The 22754-nt window shown below is 37.0% G+C and overlaps 1 protein-coding gene and 1 pseudogene across 1 annotated transcript; one reads left to right on the top strand and one right to left on the bottom strand.

Annotated features, from left to right (window-relative positions):
* Positions 1-2967: 2967 nt before the first annotated feature.
* Positions 2968-4050, top strand: LOC144441292 (GPI-N-acetylgalactosamine transferase PGAP4-like). The gene has a single exon (XM_078130850.1). The coding sequence runs from the start codon at positions 2968-2970 to the stop codon at positions 4048-4050; it is 1083 nt and encodes a 360-aa protein (XP_077986976.1).
* A 10881-nt stretch (positions 4051-14931) lies between these two features.
* LOC144441291 (TNF receptor-associated factor 2-like) lies at positions 14932-20548 on the bottom strand (annotated as a pseudogene).
* Between the last annotated feature and the right edge of the window lie 2206 nt (positions 20549-22754).

Genomic DNA, 22754 nt, shown 5'->3' with positions numbered 1-22754 from the left:
TTAACAAAATACTCTGATTAGGATATTGACAAATTTACTATTAACTCGAACAAATTTTGTAAATTTTGTCCATTTTATTTAATTTCTGTATGTCCAGGGTTATCACGTTATATTACTTTTGATCATTTGGTTATTATTTTCTGGATGTATATCATACCATTGCCTCAAAATATGTCTCATCTTGGGTGCAAGAGGGCGCTAGTCACAAATAATCATTATGCCGATGCTAACAGTACAGTAACACCCTTTTAGCATCTTCTTGGACCTGTACTCATATGGTGAATAACGCCACCATGCCAGCCTACGCTTTGGCGCCATGTGTAAATAATACTTGTTTGTCTAAACTAAGCATCTTGCTAGAACCAGTTGACACCTCTCAATCCGATTATGGTCAGTAGTTGTACTTCAGATCACAGATAAGAAACTGTGTTCCTTGTCTCTGCTCAGATGTTGTACCATATGGATCACAGTCCTGCTTGCAGACGGTGCACGCGTTTCCTACGAAAAGCAATGTAACCGGCCTATAGTGAGTGCGAAAGCAAAATACTTTCGCACCAATAACAAAAGAATTACGTACAAAGCTTTCAAATATTAGCAATCGATCGAATATGTACCCATTTTATTGTTCGGGCAGGCCCTCACATGCGAACTTCGTTCGCTTATAGTTATAGCATCGAAAGAAAGCCCGAACGTCTAGCAGCAAGACTACCCATTTTACAGCTTTTTTACGATAGTAGTCGCTGGTACCAGTGGATCTATTAGGATACATCCTAGTCCTGCTTGCATGCGGAGTAATCCGGGACTCGATTCTGACCTACCTCCAGAGTCAAGTCAGTAATATAGACTCGTGCACCGTCATGTAAACAGGACTAGATACATCCATGCTGGTACGATCACAAAAATTGTCGAAATGGGAACTTTTCAAGTTTCGACTGATTTCAAAGTCCCGCCTAACAAACTCCGCCACATTTGATCGGGATGTCCACTTGGGCATCGTACGAAAAGAGGAGCCAGAAATTACGATTGAACTTGTGATTTCGGGATTTCTGGTCCTCCGGACTGGGACTTTTGTAGCCAAGGCGAGGTAAAATTACCAAATAGTCGATTTATTGCTAATATTTGAACACAGATGCGTTAGTTCTTTAGTTACTAGCATTTCTGGTCAGCCCAGGTTTCACGACTGCCTCTTTGTAGGCAACTTACTTCGTATGCAAGCAGGATGACATGGACCCTCAGACCACTAGTGGTCTGAGATGGATCATAGACCCTACGAAATGGATGTATCCTAGAAGTAGTAGAAATGTCTATATTTGTGAACAGTAAGGAATGTCTCTCAGAGAGACTGTGTCCATGACTGAACAATGTTGTGCCGATCAAGGCCCCGCCTCCTCTTCGCAGGTTTGTGACAATGATGCGGGGGATTGATCTCCATATTAGAAAAGGGAAGTTTTTTCTAACTGAAAAAAATGTGTGTGTCCCGAATGTTCAATAACTTGCATTTCCGTTAGAGACGAAGGGATATGATATTCTATAGAACGCCTTTTGTTTTACCAATTACAAACAATAGCATGTGAATGGCGATATAGTGTTGCCTTGTCCGAAAAACGGGAATTACACTAGCTGTTTTCACTTTCACTGTTCATACTTACATTGAAGAGCTATGTAGTCAGTAATCTTGACTTGTATATTCTATTTTCAAACAGAATTTCCCCTCAAAATCAACATCACCGTCAGAATATGTGCGAGAATTCCGAAAGGTTTGCAACGTTTAAACTTTATTCATCCTGGATTCCATAATAAGTGTACATTCTTTGATCACGGAATTGCGAAGGCATACCATTATAAAAGCAGGGGACTGCAATTTTGTGTTCCTTGTCTGTGTATATAACCTCGGACCACTAAAATATTCATTAGTGGTCTGAGTCTGATTGGGTATAATTGGAGGCGCCCTTTAGCGTATCTCCTTCCCGTTTTCATGACGTGTATTATCGATTTGTACAGGTGAAGTTGTCTAATTTGCAACCCATCCACCACAACCCATTTTGTCAGTTAACTGTAGTATTGTAACCATTCGGAGCGGGTTGTCAAATCCCAGTCCTTCGGCCTTCCTTTATGAATTAAAGAATTTGACAATTTCCACCAAACTTAAGAGTGACTTTCATTGCGTGTTTCCACGCTTTTGTCTCAGTGTTTGGCTGCCACTAATTATAAGTTGTTTTGTTGACACACATCTCTCCACCCATATAGTGACGTCAACTAGTATATTAGTATTTGAAATACACGTACAGTGTCACGGTCTTGTTCAAACTATCGAAAGTTCTTTTATCATACAAAACATGTACACAAGTTGCAGTCACATATGAAATGCCATTCAAACGAAAGACCATTTGTGTGTAAAGCGTGTGGCAAAAGTTTCCCTCTAAGGAAGAGTCTAACAGGTCACTTAAAAATCAATACAAACGGAAAGGCATTTCTATGTAAGGAGTGTGGCAAAGGTTTTTTATCAAAGAAACCATCTAAAAATTCACTTCAGAAGCCACACACCCAAAAGAGAATTCTCATGTCAGGAATGTGGAAACGGTTTTACTCGTAATGACACTTTACAAGCGCTAGCACACACACGACACCACACAGGTGAACGACCATTTGTATGCAAATAGTGTGGTACGGCTTGTCGTCAAAGGAAACTAAAGAAACAGATGTAATGATCCTTTAGGACATTTGGTTCAGTTTTGACCATTCAAAGTGCATCCAACACCGGGATACACAATGTAATACTGTACTGTGCAGCTTGAAGATAAGTTGTTGTCACTCACTATGGACACTAATACTTGTACTAGTCGACAGGTACTGTGGAACGCATTGGTTATATGCTTTATTACATTTTTTGTTGTGTTACCTTTCTTGTACTACGACAAACCGTTTTCCATATACTATGAACTTCGACAACTTGACACTGTGGACGTTATGTCGGAATTATCGAAAACAAGAGACAAGGCAGCTATGGATGCTGTGACTTATTTCCGAAATCTACCAGCATTGGACAAAACCGTGTCACGCCAAAGTGTCAACCAACCAGTTTACATTGCGATAGGTATACTGACCGTAAAAAGAATGGCCAAAAAGAATCAACACAACAGACCCATGTATATCCTTGAAATGGCTGCAAGAGTGAAAATGTTATTGGATAATGTTGATTTGAAGATTCGAACGCGAATTCAGCTGTCAATATGTAACCTTGATTACGAGTATGACAAATATGAAGAAGCTGTTTTTCTGTCAAAATATATCCACGTGATCAACATATATGCCAATGTAACAGAGGTCGATGTATTGAAACACAGAAACCGCTACGAAAAGGAGAAATATGACTATGGATTATGTTTACGTGAAATAGCGAAATTTAATGCTAAATATACACTTATTCTTGAAGATGATGCGTTACTCCATTGGAATTTCTTTGAAGTGTTGCACTATGTATTGACAACAAAAATAGAACAGAAATACATACGTGGTGATTTGGTCCACGTCAACAGAGATAACTTTGTATCTTTAAAACTTTACTTTCCCGAAGAATGGCAGGGCTATGGATGGAGTTGGCGACAGTTATCTGATTTAGGAGCATTTGGTTTTGCAGGTGGAATTATCATTCTGTGTTTTGAACGACGGTGTCGGGGAAATGGAAAGAAACCCTTAAAATATAGAGTTCAACTGTTTATAACGTTTATTGTGTATTTCATTTTAGTAGCAAAATCAATAGGAAGACAAAACATTCGCCAGTTATGTAGTATTTCTCCTCAACTCTATTTCACACAAAAGGCACCGGCGTGTTGTACCCTAGCAGTATTATACAGTCAACAGAATGTAGGAAAAGTTATAGATTATCTGTTGTCTCCAGGTGTAAAATGTTCCAAGAAGGTTCCGATGGACCTTGCGATCTCTAAAAAAATTCGGGCACTAGGGTTGGAATCTCTGATTGTTGGACCCAACCTGATAGATCATATTGGTATTTTCTCTAGCTTACCCAAAGAGCCTAGGATATTAACATAACTGGGAATGGATCCTAGCAATTATTATACACGGGGTCGTTAAAATATGATAGACAATTTCTGCCCAGGACTTTGTAAAGATGTCGACACTGGCAGTTGCCGATCAAGCCAATGTTTTTTTTATATTGATATGTGATATTGGCTTCACTTGCACTGATAATTTATGCCAGTTGACTATACAATGTGTATGGCATTACAAATAGTAGTCTATAGAAATTTCAGACAATGTAAACAACAGAACAGAACTGATCGATATCGTAGTAGTACACATCACATTCACAGACAAGGAAGACACCTTGTTTGTGCACGGGTTAATGATTTCATCTCGATGCAGTGTTTTATGGTGGAGTTTATACATATTCATGAAGAGGTAGGCTTTTGAAAAGAAGACCATAGTAAGTTTATGCATAAAACCTCAGACCTTTTGTCGGAGATGAAACATGTTCCTCATTGTTGTGTGACTTTAATTAGTTCATCCCCTAATGAAGGTATTTGTATTAGACTGAAAAAAAAGCTGAAATTGTATGTAACCAATTTAATCCGCAAAGTACGAAGAAGAAAGTATGTATACTTGTGTTGTGCATTCACGTGGCTACACAACCAATCAAAACTTGCATGAGTTTCATTAGAGCTGTGTAATAAGTCGACTTCAAATTCTTAGATGTATAAAGTAGTTATGAATTAGTACAACTTACAATGAAATGTCTTAGAGTAGGCCTTAATATGCTGCACTAGCTGCAATTGAAACCATTTTGAAACTCTTTTGTTAGATATAATAACTTACTCATAATATCATACACCCTAAACAGTATTCAACGCACCTATTTATATGTTTGTGTAGCTGTACACATACTATACGTGTAATATGGTTCAATAAATCCATTGAAATAGATTTTGTGGTCCGCACCCAATATCATCAACTCAATGTAATCATGATTTTAACCTGTTAATGTAAAAGTTATGGATGCAATTGACCAACATGTTCATTGTCTAATTATTGGTATTTTTAATACTTTTCAGTTAATATATTGTTAGTTGTCTCACTGATATCAACACCAGTTACAACTCGTGCAACTTTAACCATTTACAAGTATAGACTTGACCCCCTAGACCTCAAAATAGACTGCCGATGCCAAAATGACAAGTTACAAATATGACTTTTGGAATTGTAGGCTTCGGTGCGACACATGCTCTACTAAGTTGGAATGAATGAAGCAGAACGTGATTGTAGGTCGAAACATGAGAATTACTTGTGCTTGTCTTATTTCTGCCCTGTCCTTTTTTGGTGACGATTTATCTCTGGTTGAAAAGAAAGAGTTGTCATACTGTGAAATATGAAACACGTACATATCGGTCACACCCTGTCTACATATAGATGGATATGTGTCCCTCTAATATACATACAAATTCTGGCGTAGGTACATACCCGTCGACTTAGTCAGGTTACATTGCAATTTACCATCCTAGTAAATTATATATGACACAAACAGTCATGGTGAAATAGTAAGGGTTAAGGCTAAATAATATATGAACTAGCTAGTCTTTGTGTACAATGTTGTAACCCAATGCACTAAATGATTTTCTTTTCAAGTCTTCATACATGTTCAGCTACCATACAATGACATCAAACACATATTCACTTTCAAGTTGGGTTAAAGTTTTGTTGAATTGTGTTTATTATGGTTGTATTACTATTCTAATGTTTACCATATCCAGTAACATAAATTTCATTTTTTTCTATCAGGTATAAAAAACCTATTATATATTAGTATCACGACATATATTTTATATATATTTATTTCTGTAAAATACACCAGTCTATTAAATGTAGAATGTATATTGGAAATAAAATCTCCCTCTTTGCATCGACCAGATTTCAATCACTTAGATTTCTACAGCCTTTGCTTTTGTTATCCAACCCTGGAAAGGAGGACGTTTGCCTAATTCTTTGTACCTGAAATAGAAGTATACCAGTGTAACCACCTATGCATGTTGTGAAAATAATGAACATTCAATTTCTTGCTTGACACATAGACTTCCACTCCACTATCAACACTTGTGACAATAAGTTGGCCTTCTTGTTGTATTTTGACCCTCTAGCATGAGGAGAAATGCTGTTACAGGTACTGAGAATAAAGCAACCTTCTTGTTGTACTTTGCCCCTCTAGCATGACATGAAATGCTATTGCAGGTACCGAGAAAGTCAACCTTCTTGTTGTATTTTGAACCTCTAGCAGGTGAAATTCTATTATAGGTACCGAGAATTGACCAGATTTTAATCATATTGATATGTGTATACTTTGTTCTTGCTACATGGCATTGGAAATTCCTCTCTGAATGGAGAATTTCAATAAGACTTAGATTTCATATATTTACACAACAATGATTTTCTGTGTACTCTTGATTTCACAAAGTATGGAAAAATCAATATGAATGCTGGCACCACATGTCTATTTTTGCATGTCCGAGTTCCAGTTTTACTTAATCTTCATAGAATATCGATATACTAAGTCATTTTTTATTGCACTTGTGTAGGAAACCTTTCCCATATTTGTCACATACAAATTAGTCTAGAGGCTATCCGTGAATTCGAAGATCTCTCTTCATTTCGAAAAGATTTGATGCCACAGATAAACTCTACACTACTCTAGATTTTCGTTTGAATGAAATATTTTGTGTATTTACAGTTTGTTTAAAATATTTTACTCTTTACATACAAATACTTATTGAGTTTTATGGGATTTAATATGTGCTTTCAGAGTGCAACTTTGATGAAAACCTTTGCCACACTCGTGACATACATAGAGTGTCTCATTTGTGTGGAGTTTCAAGTGTTTCCTTAAACTGTCACTTTGATGGAAATCCTTGCCACATTCTTTGCACACAAATGGTCTTTCATTTGTGTGAATTCTTACGTGTGCTTGCAAATAGTCATTTCGACAAAAACCTTTACCACATTCTGTGCATAAAAATTGTTTTTCTTTTCGGTGGCTCCGTATGTGTACTGTCAGACTGCCATTGGAAATGAATGATTTACCACACTCAGTACACAGATATGGTCTTTCATTTGTATGAACTCTAATGTGTGTCTCCAAATGGTCACGTCGACAAAATCCTTTACCACACTCTTCACATACAAATGGTCTTTCATTAGAGTGGATTTTCAGGTGTGTCTTCAGACTGCTACTTTGATTGAAGCCTTTACCACACTCTAGACAAACATATGGTCTTTCATTTGTATGGCGTTTCATGTGTTCCTTCAGGCTTTGCTTTTGGTGAAAACCTTTACCACACTCTTTGCACACAAAGGGTCTTTCATCTGTGTGGATTCTTATGTGTGCTTGTAAATGGTCATTTCGACTAAAAACTCTTCTACACACTTCACATACAAATGTTCTCTCTTTTGTGTGGATTTGCATGTGTCTCTTCAGATTACCATTTTGAGTGAATCTTTTATCACACTTTGTACATACAAAAATATTTTTCTCTGTGACAGTCTTACAGCTACTTCGAACTTCACTATCTATGTTTTCGGTTGGTGGAATTTTACAGTAAATGTAATTTTCTTCATTACTATTCAAATGCACACTGTCTGTATTTTCAATAGTATCTGTATGTAGTTTGAGTTGAACTGTTCTATTTGGAAAGGCTTCACTGCTGGCACTTTCTGCAATAATGGGTAGTATCTGTTCACATTTGCCCTGTTTTGTTTGGTCATCATCATCATCATTATCATCATCATCATTCCCTTCTTTCTTTATTGTTATGGAGTTCATGACATCACCACCTGTATTTTGTGTACAACTAGTGTCTAAAGAACTGCATGGATGTCCATCATTGTTTGTTGAACTTTCTCTAGAATAGTATGGTGATGTTTCAGAATAGTTTTCTGTACTTAGCAACTGGTGGTTATCAACTGAGTAAGAGGTATTTTCATCTTCTTGTCCGGCTTCATCTTCTTGTCCAGACTCTTCTGGGTCTTGACACTGATAATCTACAGGTTCTGATTTAATGTATCTGTGGGTAAAATAAAAAGAGAAGTGTAAGAAGTCATATCTGTGAGTTAGATTTTAATGTGCCAGAGAAGATGGAACTAAGGTAGTACATATTGTATTATATATACATGTAATCTAGTCTCAAAATGGATGACTTTTTTGGGTTGATGTACGACTGAAGAGGCAGAGCCCAACATTTGGGACTCATAAGCCATATCTTTATTAATTATGAAAGTGGCTGTTTTAACTATTACAGAAACAAGGATAGTGTCATTGTGAATGTTCTTAAAATGGCTAAACATGAATATATTCATGTGTAAGACAATTTTAGTCTAGTGTGATTTGGATGCATGTAAACCATCTTGTATTATTTCCATCAAAATTCATGACAGAAAATCACAGTAATTGGAGTCTGATTTGGGTAATGAGGTATTAACTTGAGATAGTAATATATAGTCTAGTCTTGCTGCTAGACCACTCTGGCTTTTATGCTCACCTTTCAGTGTTAAGAAGAAAGCGTGAGGTCTCGCAGCTAAACCATATAGTCCTGATATATCTTAGGCAGAATAGATCAGTCTGCCCAGGAATCTATAATAGATCCAAGCCAACTACATATACATTATGTAGAAAGTCACAGTGGAGCCCCCCCCCCCCCTTATGGCTGTAATAATGGGGAATAGAGTGTTTCAATGTTTGATACTAGTTCAGCTAAAGAAATATATACAAACGCCAGTCACTTTATAATATATCAGTGGCTTACTTCATCGTTATGGACGTGGACTGTGGGACTGCATCATTCACGATATGTCGTTCTCTCTCGATCTTCTGAATCTGACCCTGTTGGTGGTAACTTTGTTCCTGGTTTTCTTGATGATAATCATCCGGGAAACATTTCCCACAATATTGTTTGTGTATGTACAGTAAATGTTCTGCAAACACGCTATTTGTCATTTTGGAATACCCTACAGCTTTAACGCTCTGCCAAACATCGTACGCAATGTCGAGATTGATGGTCCTGTCTTCGGACGTCGTGTAGGTCGCCATGTTGGATTAGGGTTTCAGATTTATCAGTTGCAGATTCGTCACGGTGAAAGTAAATATAAATGTAAAAAACTTGATAGATTCACATAAATAATAATCATAATGAAAAATAAAATTAAAAAACAAGGTAAGTTTAAAAGAAGTAAAACAGATCTGCATCATTTGTAATTTCTCTTCCACGTTTTTTTTCCCAGCTAAGACATTCGTTGATAGGGCCCAGGGCCGGTGAGTCAATTACTGGGGGGGGGGTGTTGTAAGTGGGCAAAACAAAATCAAATTGATTTTCGAGTGCTAGTTTCAATCAATGTTTATTTCTATTTTTGAATTTGACCGAACATGGAATTTAAAAAAAAGAGAAATATATACTGTATACACTTTATACACATATAATGATGAGTTTGCACAATTTTCTTTAGAAGTGCTAAAAAAGTCTTGAAATTAAAAAAAAAAGTAAAAATAATGACATCGATCTTTTTTTATTCCCCAAAAATTAATTTTTATGTTCATTGCTTCATCAATAGCTTGTTCCTAGCCCAATATCTATGCTATGTGGGGAAAGTGTATACAACTACATTCCATATTCCACAGACATTCACATAATTTTATAGGAAAATATTACATATTCAAATATCTGTCTTTCTAATGTCATTTTTATGAAAAGAAAATGGATGATCACCATGTGTGTTTTTGTGCTAACCAATGATTGTATGTAAAATCTATCGATCGTCCCCGGCTTCATTCTTTCCTCATTCCTACCACATCGGACGCTCTACTGAATCCTTGTGATCACCAATGTTATCCAGTCAGTGACAAAATTTGTCACGGTTATCAAGCGTCAGAACATACGCATGTCCAGTAAGACACTTTCACTAACTTCGTTAACAAAATATTTTCCAGTGCTTCACTAAAAGCTTGTATGCTGTCTCCCCTTGATTCATTTTAAAATGACCACTACTTTTACCAACATCACATATTCATAAATGTATTGCAAAATCACATGGAATGGGTACCAGTTGTCATAAAATGAAGTTTCAATACCATGTAGTTCTGTGCAAACTTAGGCAAATTGGTTATTTATCATTTATTCATTAATTATTTTTATACATTTCCTTAAATGCAAAAGTAACAGCAGAGAAAAAGAAAAGAAAATTCAAAATCTGTATAGTTAGGCCTCACAAAAAAATTGTGTGGTTCCGATTGCGCTCAATTTAAGAATAGGTGGGGGAGGTAGATTTCGTATTTTATTGTTGTTCTCCATGTGTGAGTGTCTACTTCAGGTTTTCCATTGTTTTCCAAATAGGCTCTGTGTTATGTATTTATTCCTATCAGATGTACAGCCATTACAGATTGAAGAACAGTTTTATATTGATGTCAGTTTCTGCATCCACTATTTCTTGTGAGACTTCACAATTTTGCGATTTTATTAATTTTTCTCAAATATGTAAAAAAAAGTTGAGGGTCAGCAGTGAAAAACTAGGTGGGGTTGGGTAACCGGAACCAAACAATTATTTTTTTTAGGCCTTAGATTGATTGATGTAATTTTGAATTTGTAAAATACCCAAGTTAAACATACCAATATGAACTTATTAAGCTATACATACAAATTTATCCAAATAAATATATTGTAAATAAGTTAATTAACTCTTTTCATAAATAATGATTTGGTGGAAAGCTGTACAACTGTGTACTTTAGAGTGCAATTTTTTATGAAAACTTTTACATAACTTTTAATTTCTATGGCCTTTAATTTCTATGGTGACAAGTATGTCACCAGACTGCTATTTTCATACTATCCATTATCCCCCCCCCCATCCCATTCTTCACCACTGTCAATGTCTTAACACACACACACACACACACACACACACACACACACACACACACACACATGGTTTCTCATTGATGATGTGTACACTTAAGAATTCTCTTACATAAAGCTTTACTACATTGAAAGGGTCTTTCATTTCTGTAGCTTCTTATCTGTCATCAGATTGCTACTCTGATGAAGTCACTTCACATACATTGTAGATATGGAGAAGTATTATGCACAAATTTTCTGTGACCTATCCTCTGGTCTACTAGCTATACAGGTGATAGATTTCAGTAAATTCCCACATTTTTGTGATCAGCCAATTTGAAAAAAAACAAACCTTAATCACACTCTTGGCATCAAAAGGCTTTCAGTTCTGCAACACTGTATGTGTCTGTCCAGATAAGTACAGTACTTGAACTTTCATGACAACCCATGCCACACTCTGCATATGACTGGCCTACCTGCCATTCATGTGGATTTGCATATGTCTCTTCAGAGTTGCATTTTCATGAAAACTTTTACCACACACTTCACATACAAAAGGTCTCTCGTTAGAGTGAATTCTTACGTGTCTGTTCAGATTACCACGTTGATGAAAACCTTTACCGCACTCTTTACATACAAATGGCCTTTCACCTGTGTGGACTCGTGTATGGGTTTTTAGAGTGCAATGATTATAAAAATCTTTACCACACACTTTACACACAAAAGGCCTTTTATAGCTGTGGATTAGTGGATTATTCTTCAAAATACAACTGCCTTGAAAGTCTGAATTTCCAATATTTGTGTTGGTTCGTATGTTTCTGTTTAGATTTAAATTACCATTTCCATGAAACCCTTTACCATACTCTGTGTATATATATGATTTTTCCTTTGCTTCAAAGATACACTTATTTCCTACTTTAATATGTTTATTTTGGTTTTGAGGCGTATCATAGTAAATGCCATATTTTTCATAGTTGTTCAACTGTATACCTCTTGACGTTTCACTAGTATCTGCATGCAGTTGGGCTTTAATTAGTCCTGTTGGAAAGGGTTCATTGCTAAGACTCTTGGCTTTGGTAGGTATGTGTTCACTTTTGTCCTCGTGTTGTATGCATTTAGAGTGCTGGTTTGTTTGTTGGTTATCATTATCATCATCATCATCATCATCATCATCATTATCAATCCCTTCCTTCTTTATTGTTATATAGTTCATCGCATCATCCCCTGTCATTGTATTCTGTGTAGAACTCACATCTATGGAATTACCTTCATATTTATTGTTATCTATTAAACTTCCTTTAGGACAAAATGGTGAAGTTTCAAGAGAGTCTTCTATTAAACTTCCTTTAGGACAGATTGGTGATGTATCCAGAGAATCTTCTGTATTTAGTAATGGCCTATTATCCATTGAGTATGAGTTAGTGTCATGCTCTCTTCTGTTTGTGTCCTTATCTATCACACCTTGATACAGGCCATCATTGATATTTGATGCAGTGTGTTGAAAATTACTAATAGATGGATGTGAATAAGAAGGAGTATGCATGTTGTAGGAGGGTTTTTTGTTGTTGCTTAAAGTGTCACTGTTACAATACTGTGAAGTTTCTTTGTGGTTGACTACTTGATGATTATCAACTGGATTACTTTCATGTTCTTGTCTAGGTATCACTAACTCTGAGTGATCATGGCCACCAATGGTTTTTGATTCAATGCACCTATTGATAGAACAACAAGGAAAGAATGTGTAAGAAGAGGAATACAAGAGTACACATCAAGTGTGTATCTGATTATTTGTCACTTCGCCGTCTCACAATAGACCATACCTAAGACAAGTCTTGCATGGTTACAAAGTCTTGCACCGTGTCTTGTCTGTGACAACCTACTCAGTGCTATGTAATATTCTGAGTAGTATATGTACAAATCTGACACCATTGCATTAAAGAGATAGTAGAATCATGGAAGTATAACTCCATGGTAGAATTTAGGCATGCCTTGAATTGATAAAGACTTTGCACAAGTTTATAAATAAATGCTTGTTACATTTATATTGAACTGTATAATGCTTAATATCATTCATATACATGTATTACTTTTCATTACTGGCCTGCTTTCTAACTGGCTGACTTCTCTTGATACCTAGCTGTAAGAAGTGATCATAGGACCTCGTGCAACCCCCCCCCCCCAAAAAAAAAACACCCAAAAAAACAAAAACAAAAACCCAAAAAACACACAAAAACACACACACAAAAAAAAAAACCCCATAAAATGATAAATATTAAAATAATGATGGCTATGTGTTCAGTATACTAATTGCTCACGATGCTGGTGAGGAAATGGTACAGAATTGCAGTCCCCCCGGGCCCCCCCCCCCAAAAAAAAACAAAAAAAAAAAACAAAAAAAAACAGACTTACCTCATGGTTATAGACGTGGCCTGTGGATCAGTATCAGTCACAGTAACATTCTCTGTCTGCATTTCGACCTGTTCCCGACACTCAGCAGAATCCTGAGCAAGTCGGAAATTAAGGTCATGACCTCGTTGTTGACAATCACTTGGGAAACATTCCCCGCAATGTTGTTTGTGTATATTTAGCAGGTGTTCTGCAAAGACATTGTTCGACACTTCGGAATAACCAAGAGATTTAGCACTACGCCAGACACTGTACGCAGTATCGAGATAAATTAATTTTTCAACCTTAATGACAAGGGTCGCCATCTTCCTCACTTGAGGCTAATCCACGGTGCATTGTGGGATAGGTAAGCCGACAGGATTCAGATTCACACTGGATGCAGATTCGCCAACATTCTAGACTCAGGCCATTTTGGGAGATAGTTCTGCCACTCTGTTACCCCAAAGAAGCCATGTCGTTTCATAATCATTCGTCAATTAAAGAACAGATGGATAAATAGATATATAGTCCACAAATATAAACAAACAAACATGTAAGCTTATAAGTAAAGCAAATTGATACTATCAAAAGACTACAGTAACTATGAAACTATAGCGAAACAACATATTATGAACCTTCAAATCTATCTGTCTTGTTATTGCATTCAACTTCGATGTGACAAACTGGTGAACTCTTGGTTATACCGGAATGTCTCAGCCCAGTATGCAACAGGTCTTTCAGCGTGGTAATACATGCCCATCTTTAAATGACTCCATTTCAGAAAAGTCGCACAATGTAAATCTGGTGATAAAAGACTTCGTTGATCCCCTAAAGCCCCAAGCATAAAGGGGTGCAACTGAGATAAATCATAAATCCATTATTGAGATATAGATCCATGGATAAATCAACCGTTTTGCTCCCTGTAGGCAATGGTAACAGCAAATCGTTTATAATTATGTTGATCGGACTTTTCTGAACGAGTTTTTCCGTGCAAATATCTCGAAAATTCATCCCACAAAAAAGGAAACTTACATTTTGTAAACAGCAACAACAACAACAACAACAACAACAACAACAAACAAACAAACAAACAAACAAACAAACAAACAAACACAACAACCCCACGACTATTTCCTTTTTCGAGATTATATAACTTTTAAGTTGCTTTATCATACATGCACACAAAGAAATAGGAAAATAACAATTCGACAGTATCACGCAAATCATGGCCCAATTATTGTTTGTTCGAAGAATTGATAACATAGATGAGATGGGACTGAAAATCTCTCATTTACGTAATGCGACCACTCTTCTATATGCATGGTCTTATCTCGGACTGTATCACTGTCAATTACTAATTTCTAGAGAAACTATTTGATTTTGGAAAAGGAGGAAATATGAATGGGAAACTGTTGTGTGTCAAGTTATATGTAATATATAAAAACATGCGCAATAGATGCCGTTATGATTATCAATATACAATGCAGTCAGTCAAAAATTGAAACTTTATGTGATACTGTGCATATCAATGAAACGTTAACTAGTGAGTGAGTCTGTCTGTCTGTCTGTCTGTCTGTCTGTCTGTCTGTCTGTCTGTCTGTCTGTCTGTCTGTCTGTCTGTTTGTTTGTTTGTTTGTTTGTTTGTTTGGGTTTCGTTTTCCCTTTACAAATCGCTAGTGTCAACAATGATTCGTAGAAATGCTACATCGTCCTTTACGAATGCATGTCTACCACTTTGCAAGGAATTTAGTGGCATGAACAATGGACAGCCTGAGGCGATATTCATATCTCCTGTTGGTCGTCTAAACGAATTGGAACTCGGATCAGGACGGAAGGCGTCAATCGTGTGCTCCCTGTTATTCTGATCGATCCACATGAAGGTTACCTTTTGGGTGAACGGCCATTTCAATATCGCATCATACTCGCCTTTCATGATGACAAAAAACAACGACACGTGATTATATTACCTTTCCCCATACCATCACCATTGAGATATATACGTGCACACATTTTGTAGCTAAACCGACTACAAAAGAAACTTGGTGAATAGATGGAAAGAGTTCTCCCAGAAACGGCATCATTTCTCTTTTTGGCAAAGTTGGCTATTTTCCAAGTAAGAATTCCGTCATACGATGTCATCTCAAGTGATTGCGTACGTATGTCCAGCTCAGCCAATGTGACGTCTTTAAGCGCAATTATTCGATCTTGCGCCTTTACCTTTCTTTCCATAGCTTCTAACAGTTCACGATTCTTCCTATGTTCGTTCTTCGAAGATTGTACAGTTTCTGCTGTTCGCTCTACTTCTCCGTTTAATACAGCAATGATGCCTTCATATGTTGACAGTTTCGTTTCAAGAATGACCATTTTACTCTGCAATCCTTTGAGCGATTTATCTGTCGTATCAGCTACGTCTTGAAGATTTGTAAATTTTTTAGTGGATGGAGGACTCGCAGTTTTCGATGTTACTAGTTTCAATTTATTATCTATACCACTCAGGTGACTCTGGACTGCGTTAATGGAGTGACTGTTTTGTTGAATTAGCGATGTCAGTTGGTGGATACGTCTTTCGTTTTCCCTCAAGATGTCCGTGGACGCTTCAAATGTAGACAGTTTTTTAAGAAGTAAGTCCATGTGAGGACCGATGGCTTGTGAATCGTGCACTGCTTGTGTGTGTACTTCAATCTGAAATAAATTTTGTAAAAATACATTGATCAATCAATCAATCAATCAATCAATCAATCAATCAATCAATCAATCAATCAATCAATCAATCAATCAACCAACCAACCAACCAACCAACCAACCAACCAACCAACCAACCAACCAACCAACCAATCAATCAATCAATCAATCAATCAATCAATCAATCAATCAATCAATCAATCAATCAATCAAGATAGACACTTACCACTGCTTTGCAGCCTATTCCTTCAAAATTACATGGTTGCCTTTTCCTCAAGCAATCGCCTTTTCGCAGATCGATGTGTTCATTAACCTATGTTAATATATAAATAGCAATGACTAAAACATTTGTTTTCATGTTCATAATTGATTTGTTATTTTCCACCAAAGAATATTAATGCAGTAGTTTTAAGAAACTATATAGTATTGTTGCTATGATCGACATCATTCATTTACTTTGAATTATCATATTGACAACAGGTAGCTCTTTCATTTCTCCTCCAATGTTCGTACTACAATTAAGTTCTACACGAAAGATTGCAACGAAAAATATGATGTTTTGGATCATAATTTAGCCTAAGACTTCCTAAGACCACTATATTACTTCATATTCTAAAGATCTAATGTGATCCATTACAAATATAGAGTCTGTTTTATCAATAAAAAATAATATTGAAGGAAATACAGCAACCTACCTGTCCTCGTACTATCTCCTTTGAACAATATTCACAAGGGATCAATACCTCTGGACAGTATAGTTGGAGATGTATCTAGAGTAGCAAAATAAAGATTACCGTCGGTTTTCATTGCGACTATCAGACTACTAGAGATATTTTATCAAAAGTCTGTAACATTTTCATCTCTATCAGGCCAAGTGCCAAGGAAAAACGCTCTTCTTACCTACATACTTACATGTACATTGGCTTCGAATCTCAAGACCGAAGTTTTCACGCATAGCTCAGAATGATATGCTGAGATGAAATTATAAATTCAAGTGAAGTAACCCACACAGTCATTACCGTCTTGTCTTGCCTGCCTCCCCCCCTCTCTCTCTCTCCCTCCCTCCCTCCCTCCCTCCCTCCCTCCCTCCCTCTCTCTCTCGCTCGCTCTCTCTCTCTCTCTCTCTCTCTCTCTCTCTCTCTCTCTCTCTCTCTCTCTCTCTCTCTCTCTCTCTCTCTCTCTCTCTCTCTCTCTCTCTCTCTCTCTCTCATATCACAGACAAGGAAATAACTACTGCACATATGAAGTCCACGGTGAATTTTCATTCAAAAGTCTATCAGAGTGATTTTGTTTTTGTGCAAACTTATCACGACGCTTCGCACCGTACTGTATGTTTTCAAGAGTAAAACTTTGATTTCACGTATATCTTTGTATGTATCATTATTATAATACGAAGTCACCTTCATTTCTTTGAAGACGATATTTGAATGACAATAACGACACTGCAAGATTCGTAGATAACATTCGTTGGTTAGATGTTTTTCCAGATCTATTTGTTTCACTTGTATCTCACAGCCTTGTCTACTGCATATTACCATCTTGTATGCACACGTTTCTTCATGTTCCTAAACATTGGTGAAATAGCTATAGATTAATGAGCGAAAGAAGTATACAAGTTGTCCAAAATTAATATAATAATTCTTATTTTTATAAAGTGCTTTCCCACACTACCCTTTATAATTATTACCCTTGGTATGGACCTATAATAACACAATGACCATACGTCCTGAACTCCCCAGGAAGCATACAATCCATTGCGCCTCTATTAGCGCATTGGATTAAATCATTCACATTGTAATCTATATCCTACTAGGTCCCCAATTATATAGCTGGGTTGACTAGGGCACACATGTATAGCTCAAATCTTGCCCAAGGACTGTTAGCCACTCAGAAACAAACGGCAGCGACGAAGTTCAAACCATGTTATCCTTGATATCTGAGAACCATGGATAAACTACGAACGCCCCCTTCCAATCTGCAGTGACTCGTGACTTCGAGGATTTTTATCACCGTCTGAGACGAGTTCTAAAAATAGACTTGCACAGGTTTCTCCATTGATCATGGTGCTATTTTAACAAACTTTTAAATTGATATAGGCGGCAGGACGAATAAACTTTGGTCTGTGCATATTTTCTATAACAATACATAACGTCATAGCCGTCCAGGAATGACAGGAATGTACTTCGAAGGTTGCGCCCATATACTATTGTTTATTTCAGGTCAAAGAGGGTCTTGGATAGTCTATCTGCTAGACCTCGGATGTTCTTCCGATAGAATACGACACACGACCGAACATCGCTATCGAGGATGGAACATCCAAGTCCTCACTGCGAACTTCGTTCGCTTATAGTATCGAAAGAAAGCCCGAACGTCTAGCAGCAAGACTAGGTCTTAGACTGTCTGGCATAACCTCGCCGCTGACTACTGGATCGTCACTGTGAGTTAATTTGTATTTGCATGCAAACAATGACATCTAGAATGATTGACATTTTGGTAAGTAACTGAACAACCCACACTAATAGGGGGTTTCCCTACATTGTTCAATGTCCAAAAGTATCTTACGAGCGCGATGTCACCATCATGAGAGGTATACGTACGTAACTGTTGACATGTAATACATGTGAAATTCATGTTGCAAATGCACACGTAAAGGACGGAGCGACGTAAATAGACGATCATATAGATTCCATATGTATGTGTGCCATCGCCATTGTTTAAAACCAAGGACCACTTTGTTATTATGGATATCGAAGTCGCCTGCGTCTGAACTGGCCACGTGCACCTCTCTGGTATCACAAGACGTGGTTGATTTTGTACTCATGTATGTATAGCTAGATCGCCATTGCAAAAAGGGTAGGCCGCCGCAAAGGTACGTTTATAATAGCACAAATGTACAAAGATGGATAAAGTTTAGTAGGACAGGTACATGCAATTGGTATTTTGGCATGATTCCAGTACCAGCAATTTGAAGTATACAAAGCAAACTCTAAAAGTTGTGATTTCTTACCATATAGACTGAGAATATACCTATCCATTTACAGTCAAAGTTGATACATTTTGCTGGTAGTTTTCTCATCTCACGTGTGATTGCATAGTCAGGGTTTATCTGTGTGGTTAATGAACAAAATGTTCAATCAAAAAACGAAATTATTTCGGAAACACGAATCAATCAGCATATAATTCTGTCTGTCTGTCTGTCTGTCTGTCTGTCTGTCTGTCTGTCTGTCTGTCTGTCTGTCTGTCTGTCTGTCTGTCTGTCTGTCTGTCTGTCTGTCTGTCTGTCTGTCTGTCTGTCTGTCTGTCTCTCAATCAGCATTAGTCTCACTTACAGTTTCTATGCATAGAATGCTATCCTCTGACGATGGATCCTCAGTAAAACATATCGGACAACCACCTCTTCCATTTTTTCTGTTGTAGAATGATAAAATACAAATTGAAATGGGGATTTAATTCACATATATGAAAGAAATACCATTACATCAATATGATCAAAGCCCCGAATGTTTATTGTTTTATAGCATTATTTAAAATTCTTGTACAGTGATTGTTCGTTTTATAATGGCTTGGTTTGCTGATTTCTTCATTAGTACTTCATTAGTTATGCCTTCATTGTTATTATAATTAAGGCCGAGTTCAGATTAGGATTACAATCTGAGAGTTGTCTGACAGAGCTAGAATAATTTGGCCAGAACGAAACAATAATCTCATCTAATCCCATGATGTCACCTATAAGGTAACACTAATGTGAGAACCTGGGATTGAAACCATACCACTTTAAGTTTTACTTTGCTTCCGCGTCATACAGAAATGTGACTAAGTAGGCGAATGTGTAAACTCTATATAACTCGTCACAATTTACATACAATAAGATGGAGTCACGAGCCGAAAAAACCCCCAAAACATGTTTTTGAAATTGTATTTTCTTCTGATCAATGGGAGGGGGCGTAGGGCTGATATCTTAATGTCGACTATGGTCAGTGGATGAATACAATAGAACAATAGACAAAATATAACGTTGTAAATACAGTTGATGACATCATAGTACGTCGTGTCGTCATATTTATCACTACATTGTCAAAAGTGCCTTGATGCACGTGATTTTTAATACAGCTGGCCGACGGGGTAAACATATGTCCCTCCATATGTAAACCATATGGTATACTATATGTAATCAATCGCTGCCAACGCTATCGTGTTAATTATTAGGAAGGGATTTCCGAATACGTGTATTATATCGCGTGTCACGGTTCTTGTTTCTCTTACCTAACCCATTTGATTTGTTTTCAGATAAATTGTAGATAAGTCATCTATCTGTTGATATATAGTTCGGGTACCAAATACCTGATAATACCAAGTAGTGACTGTATAAGATATATTTTGGTCGAGCTAGATACTTGCTTCTATTGTATGTCAAGTACTGTAATCATTAAGATAGATACATCTGCTCACCTTATCAACTCATCAATGCAGCTTTTACAGAACCTATGACCACAGAGACTCTGACGAGGATCTCTTAAAATTAGCTTGCACCAGGTACACAGGAATTTATCCTCCACTTTTCCATCAGTGATAATGGCAAGTTTAGAATATCCAGGCATACTTTAAATGAAAGTTTTACGAAGTTGATAGGTTTATGTAGAATTGTTGCGTTGGCATCCCTGTCTGTCGACCTTCGTCTTTAAAATCCTTCTCTGGGCTAGATCAAAAACAGGATAAAGGTGTAACGTGAATAAATAAATAAAAGTATCCGCATGACATTGTTTCACAGTAGCCCTTCCAGTTTTCAAAAACGACCCTCCCGAATTACAAAAAAGGTTTTCAATTTACATTGCAGTTTCCCACTTTATAATCAAAGCATTAATTACACTAATTTAAGCACTAATTACTAATTACGTATCATCCCTGGCACGGATCTAGAGGGGCGCAACGGCCCCTTCATACTTCCTCAACTCCCTGGAGAGCGTACAATCCATTGCAGCCTCTTTAAAAAACACTGTGACGGCGAGCTCGAGGCTCGAGCCTGCAACCTGCAGATTGCAAACTGGCCACTCTTACCATTCTACCATCATGACTCCAAGAGATTAAAAAAAATCTACACTTTTCTAACTAAAGGTGAACGATCCCTTAAAGTTCAGATAATATTATTGACTCTTAAAAAAAGAACCGGTTATGCTATAGTTTACACTGTCTAAATACTTCCATGTGTATATCATAGATGTTCAGTAAAGGGAAGCCCCTTTCAGAGTTGAGACAGCTATATTGAATTATTGTAGACCACTACAGTATCGGAAATCACTGTTACCTTATTAATGTGTAACATTGCATTCAGCATGAATCATAGGCTACTAGTAATAGTAGTATGTCCTCAGCCTGCATGGTGGACTCACTTCAGCTTGACGCTTGACACTTACGAAGTCGACGTTCTATCATCAACAGCCATGATACAGGTTGGTTAACTCGTGACAATGAGGCAGCTAGCTTACCGAAAACGTAATTTTGTCATGGACAACAACCAGTCATGTGCTCATTATCAGTGGACAATCGAAATCGCCCACCTATACTAGAGCATATCACATATTTTTTCGTCATCAAAATGACCATCGTGTTATTGCAGGACTGTACATCATCAAATACAGCTTTAATATCTCGTAAAGAAAGATATACATTATAGTTTACAAAATTCACGTGACCTAGACCTTCACTTTTTTTTTTTTTTTTACATGTAACTGTACATGTGTAAGTGCCCCCTGTCAGCGCAATACCGTCATTACCTCACCTGAGGTGTACATTGAGACGTGAAGCCATATGAATAAAGGTTCAAACGTAACTCATAGGTAGCTAAACTTTGAGTTTTGTAATTCTTAAGATGATATTACATTTTCAATTGTAAATTTCACAAGGTGAACGTTTCTAAAGACCCATGTTATGATCATGACTTACTGAGACCATGGATGTGTTAGGGGAGACTGACAGTACGTACAGTGAAGTTCACACGAGTAACTCTGGTCGATGTACAATGTATGGGAATGTACCAAGTTGTCTATCAAGATTTACAATATCCCATTGTGGCATTTAAAGCTTAACATTTTCAATTTGTGTCTCATAAAGTTGACAATAAGTTCAAAATAATCAATATTCAAAAGGCCAGGAGCCGTTATAGAAATATCTTGAACACCATTACATGATTGCACCGACAACTGGTAGTACTTGTAGTACTTTACTCCTCTTCAGGACGAAATGTCAAATTCCGTAGTTTGTATGTGAGAGGATCAAAGGTTAGAGGGCTTAGTCTTTATTTCTAATCGGGGGGGGGGGAGTCCGGAGGAATTTTGAACAACAGTTGAAAATCACCACCACGAACACTGTTTAGTAGTCTTGCGCGCAAATAAAAAAGACTCCTCTTCGAAACATACTGGTAAGCAAGTGAATATAACCATGGATGTATAATAGGGGCGATACATCCATGGCATAACCCTATCCAATATGCACGATATATCATACATTTCATATCACCATTTTAAAAAACGAAAGAAACTTTTAAAAGTTGTATACATACTCATTATTGCTACGTGAAGAACTATAAAATACAATTCACTCATGGTGCTAACTTTATTTTCTAAATAAGCTTTAATATACGTGAATACATTTCCTACAACATTGTTTTTGTTGAGTTAGGGAGCCTTCAGTAATTAGACGGGGGGGGGGATCAAGCCCAGTCTGTGGCATAAAATGTGACCCTCTCCTTAGTCAGTTATATCATGCTAAAAAGTAACCCTCCCTCGATTTCTTTTCTCTAAAATATGA

Source organism: Glandiceps talaboti, chromosome 10 (assembly GCF_964340395.1).
Source record: "Glandiceps talaboti chromosome 10, keGlaTala1.1, whole genome shotgun sequence".
Lineage (NCBI taxonomy): Eukaryota > Metazoa > Hemichordata > Enteropneusta > Spengelidae > Glandiceps > Glandiceps talaboti.
The sequence above is the reverse complement of the archived record's forward strand: the minus strand, read 5'-3'. Positions and strand labels throughout refer to the sequence as shown.

Coding starts and splice junctions, on each gene's coding strand:
- LOC144441292 (XM_078130850.1), top strand. CDS start 2,968: ATGTCGGAATTATCGAAAACAAGAGACAAGGCAGCTATGGATGCTGTG.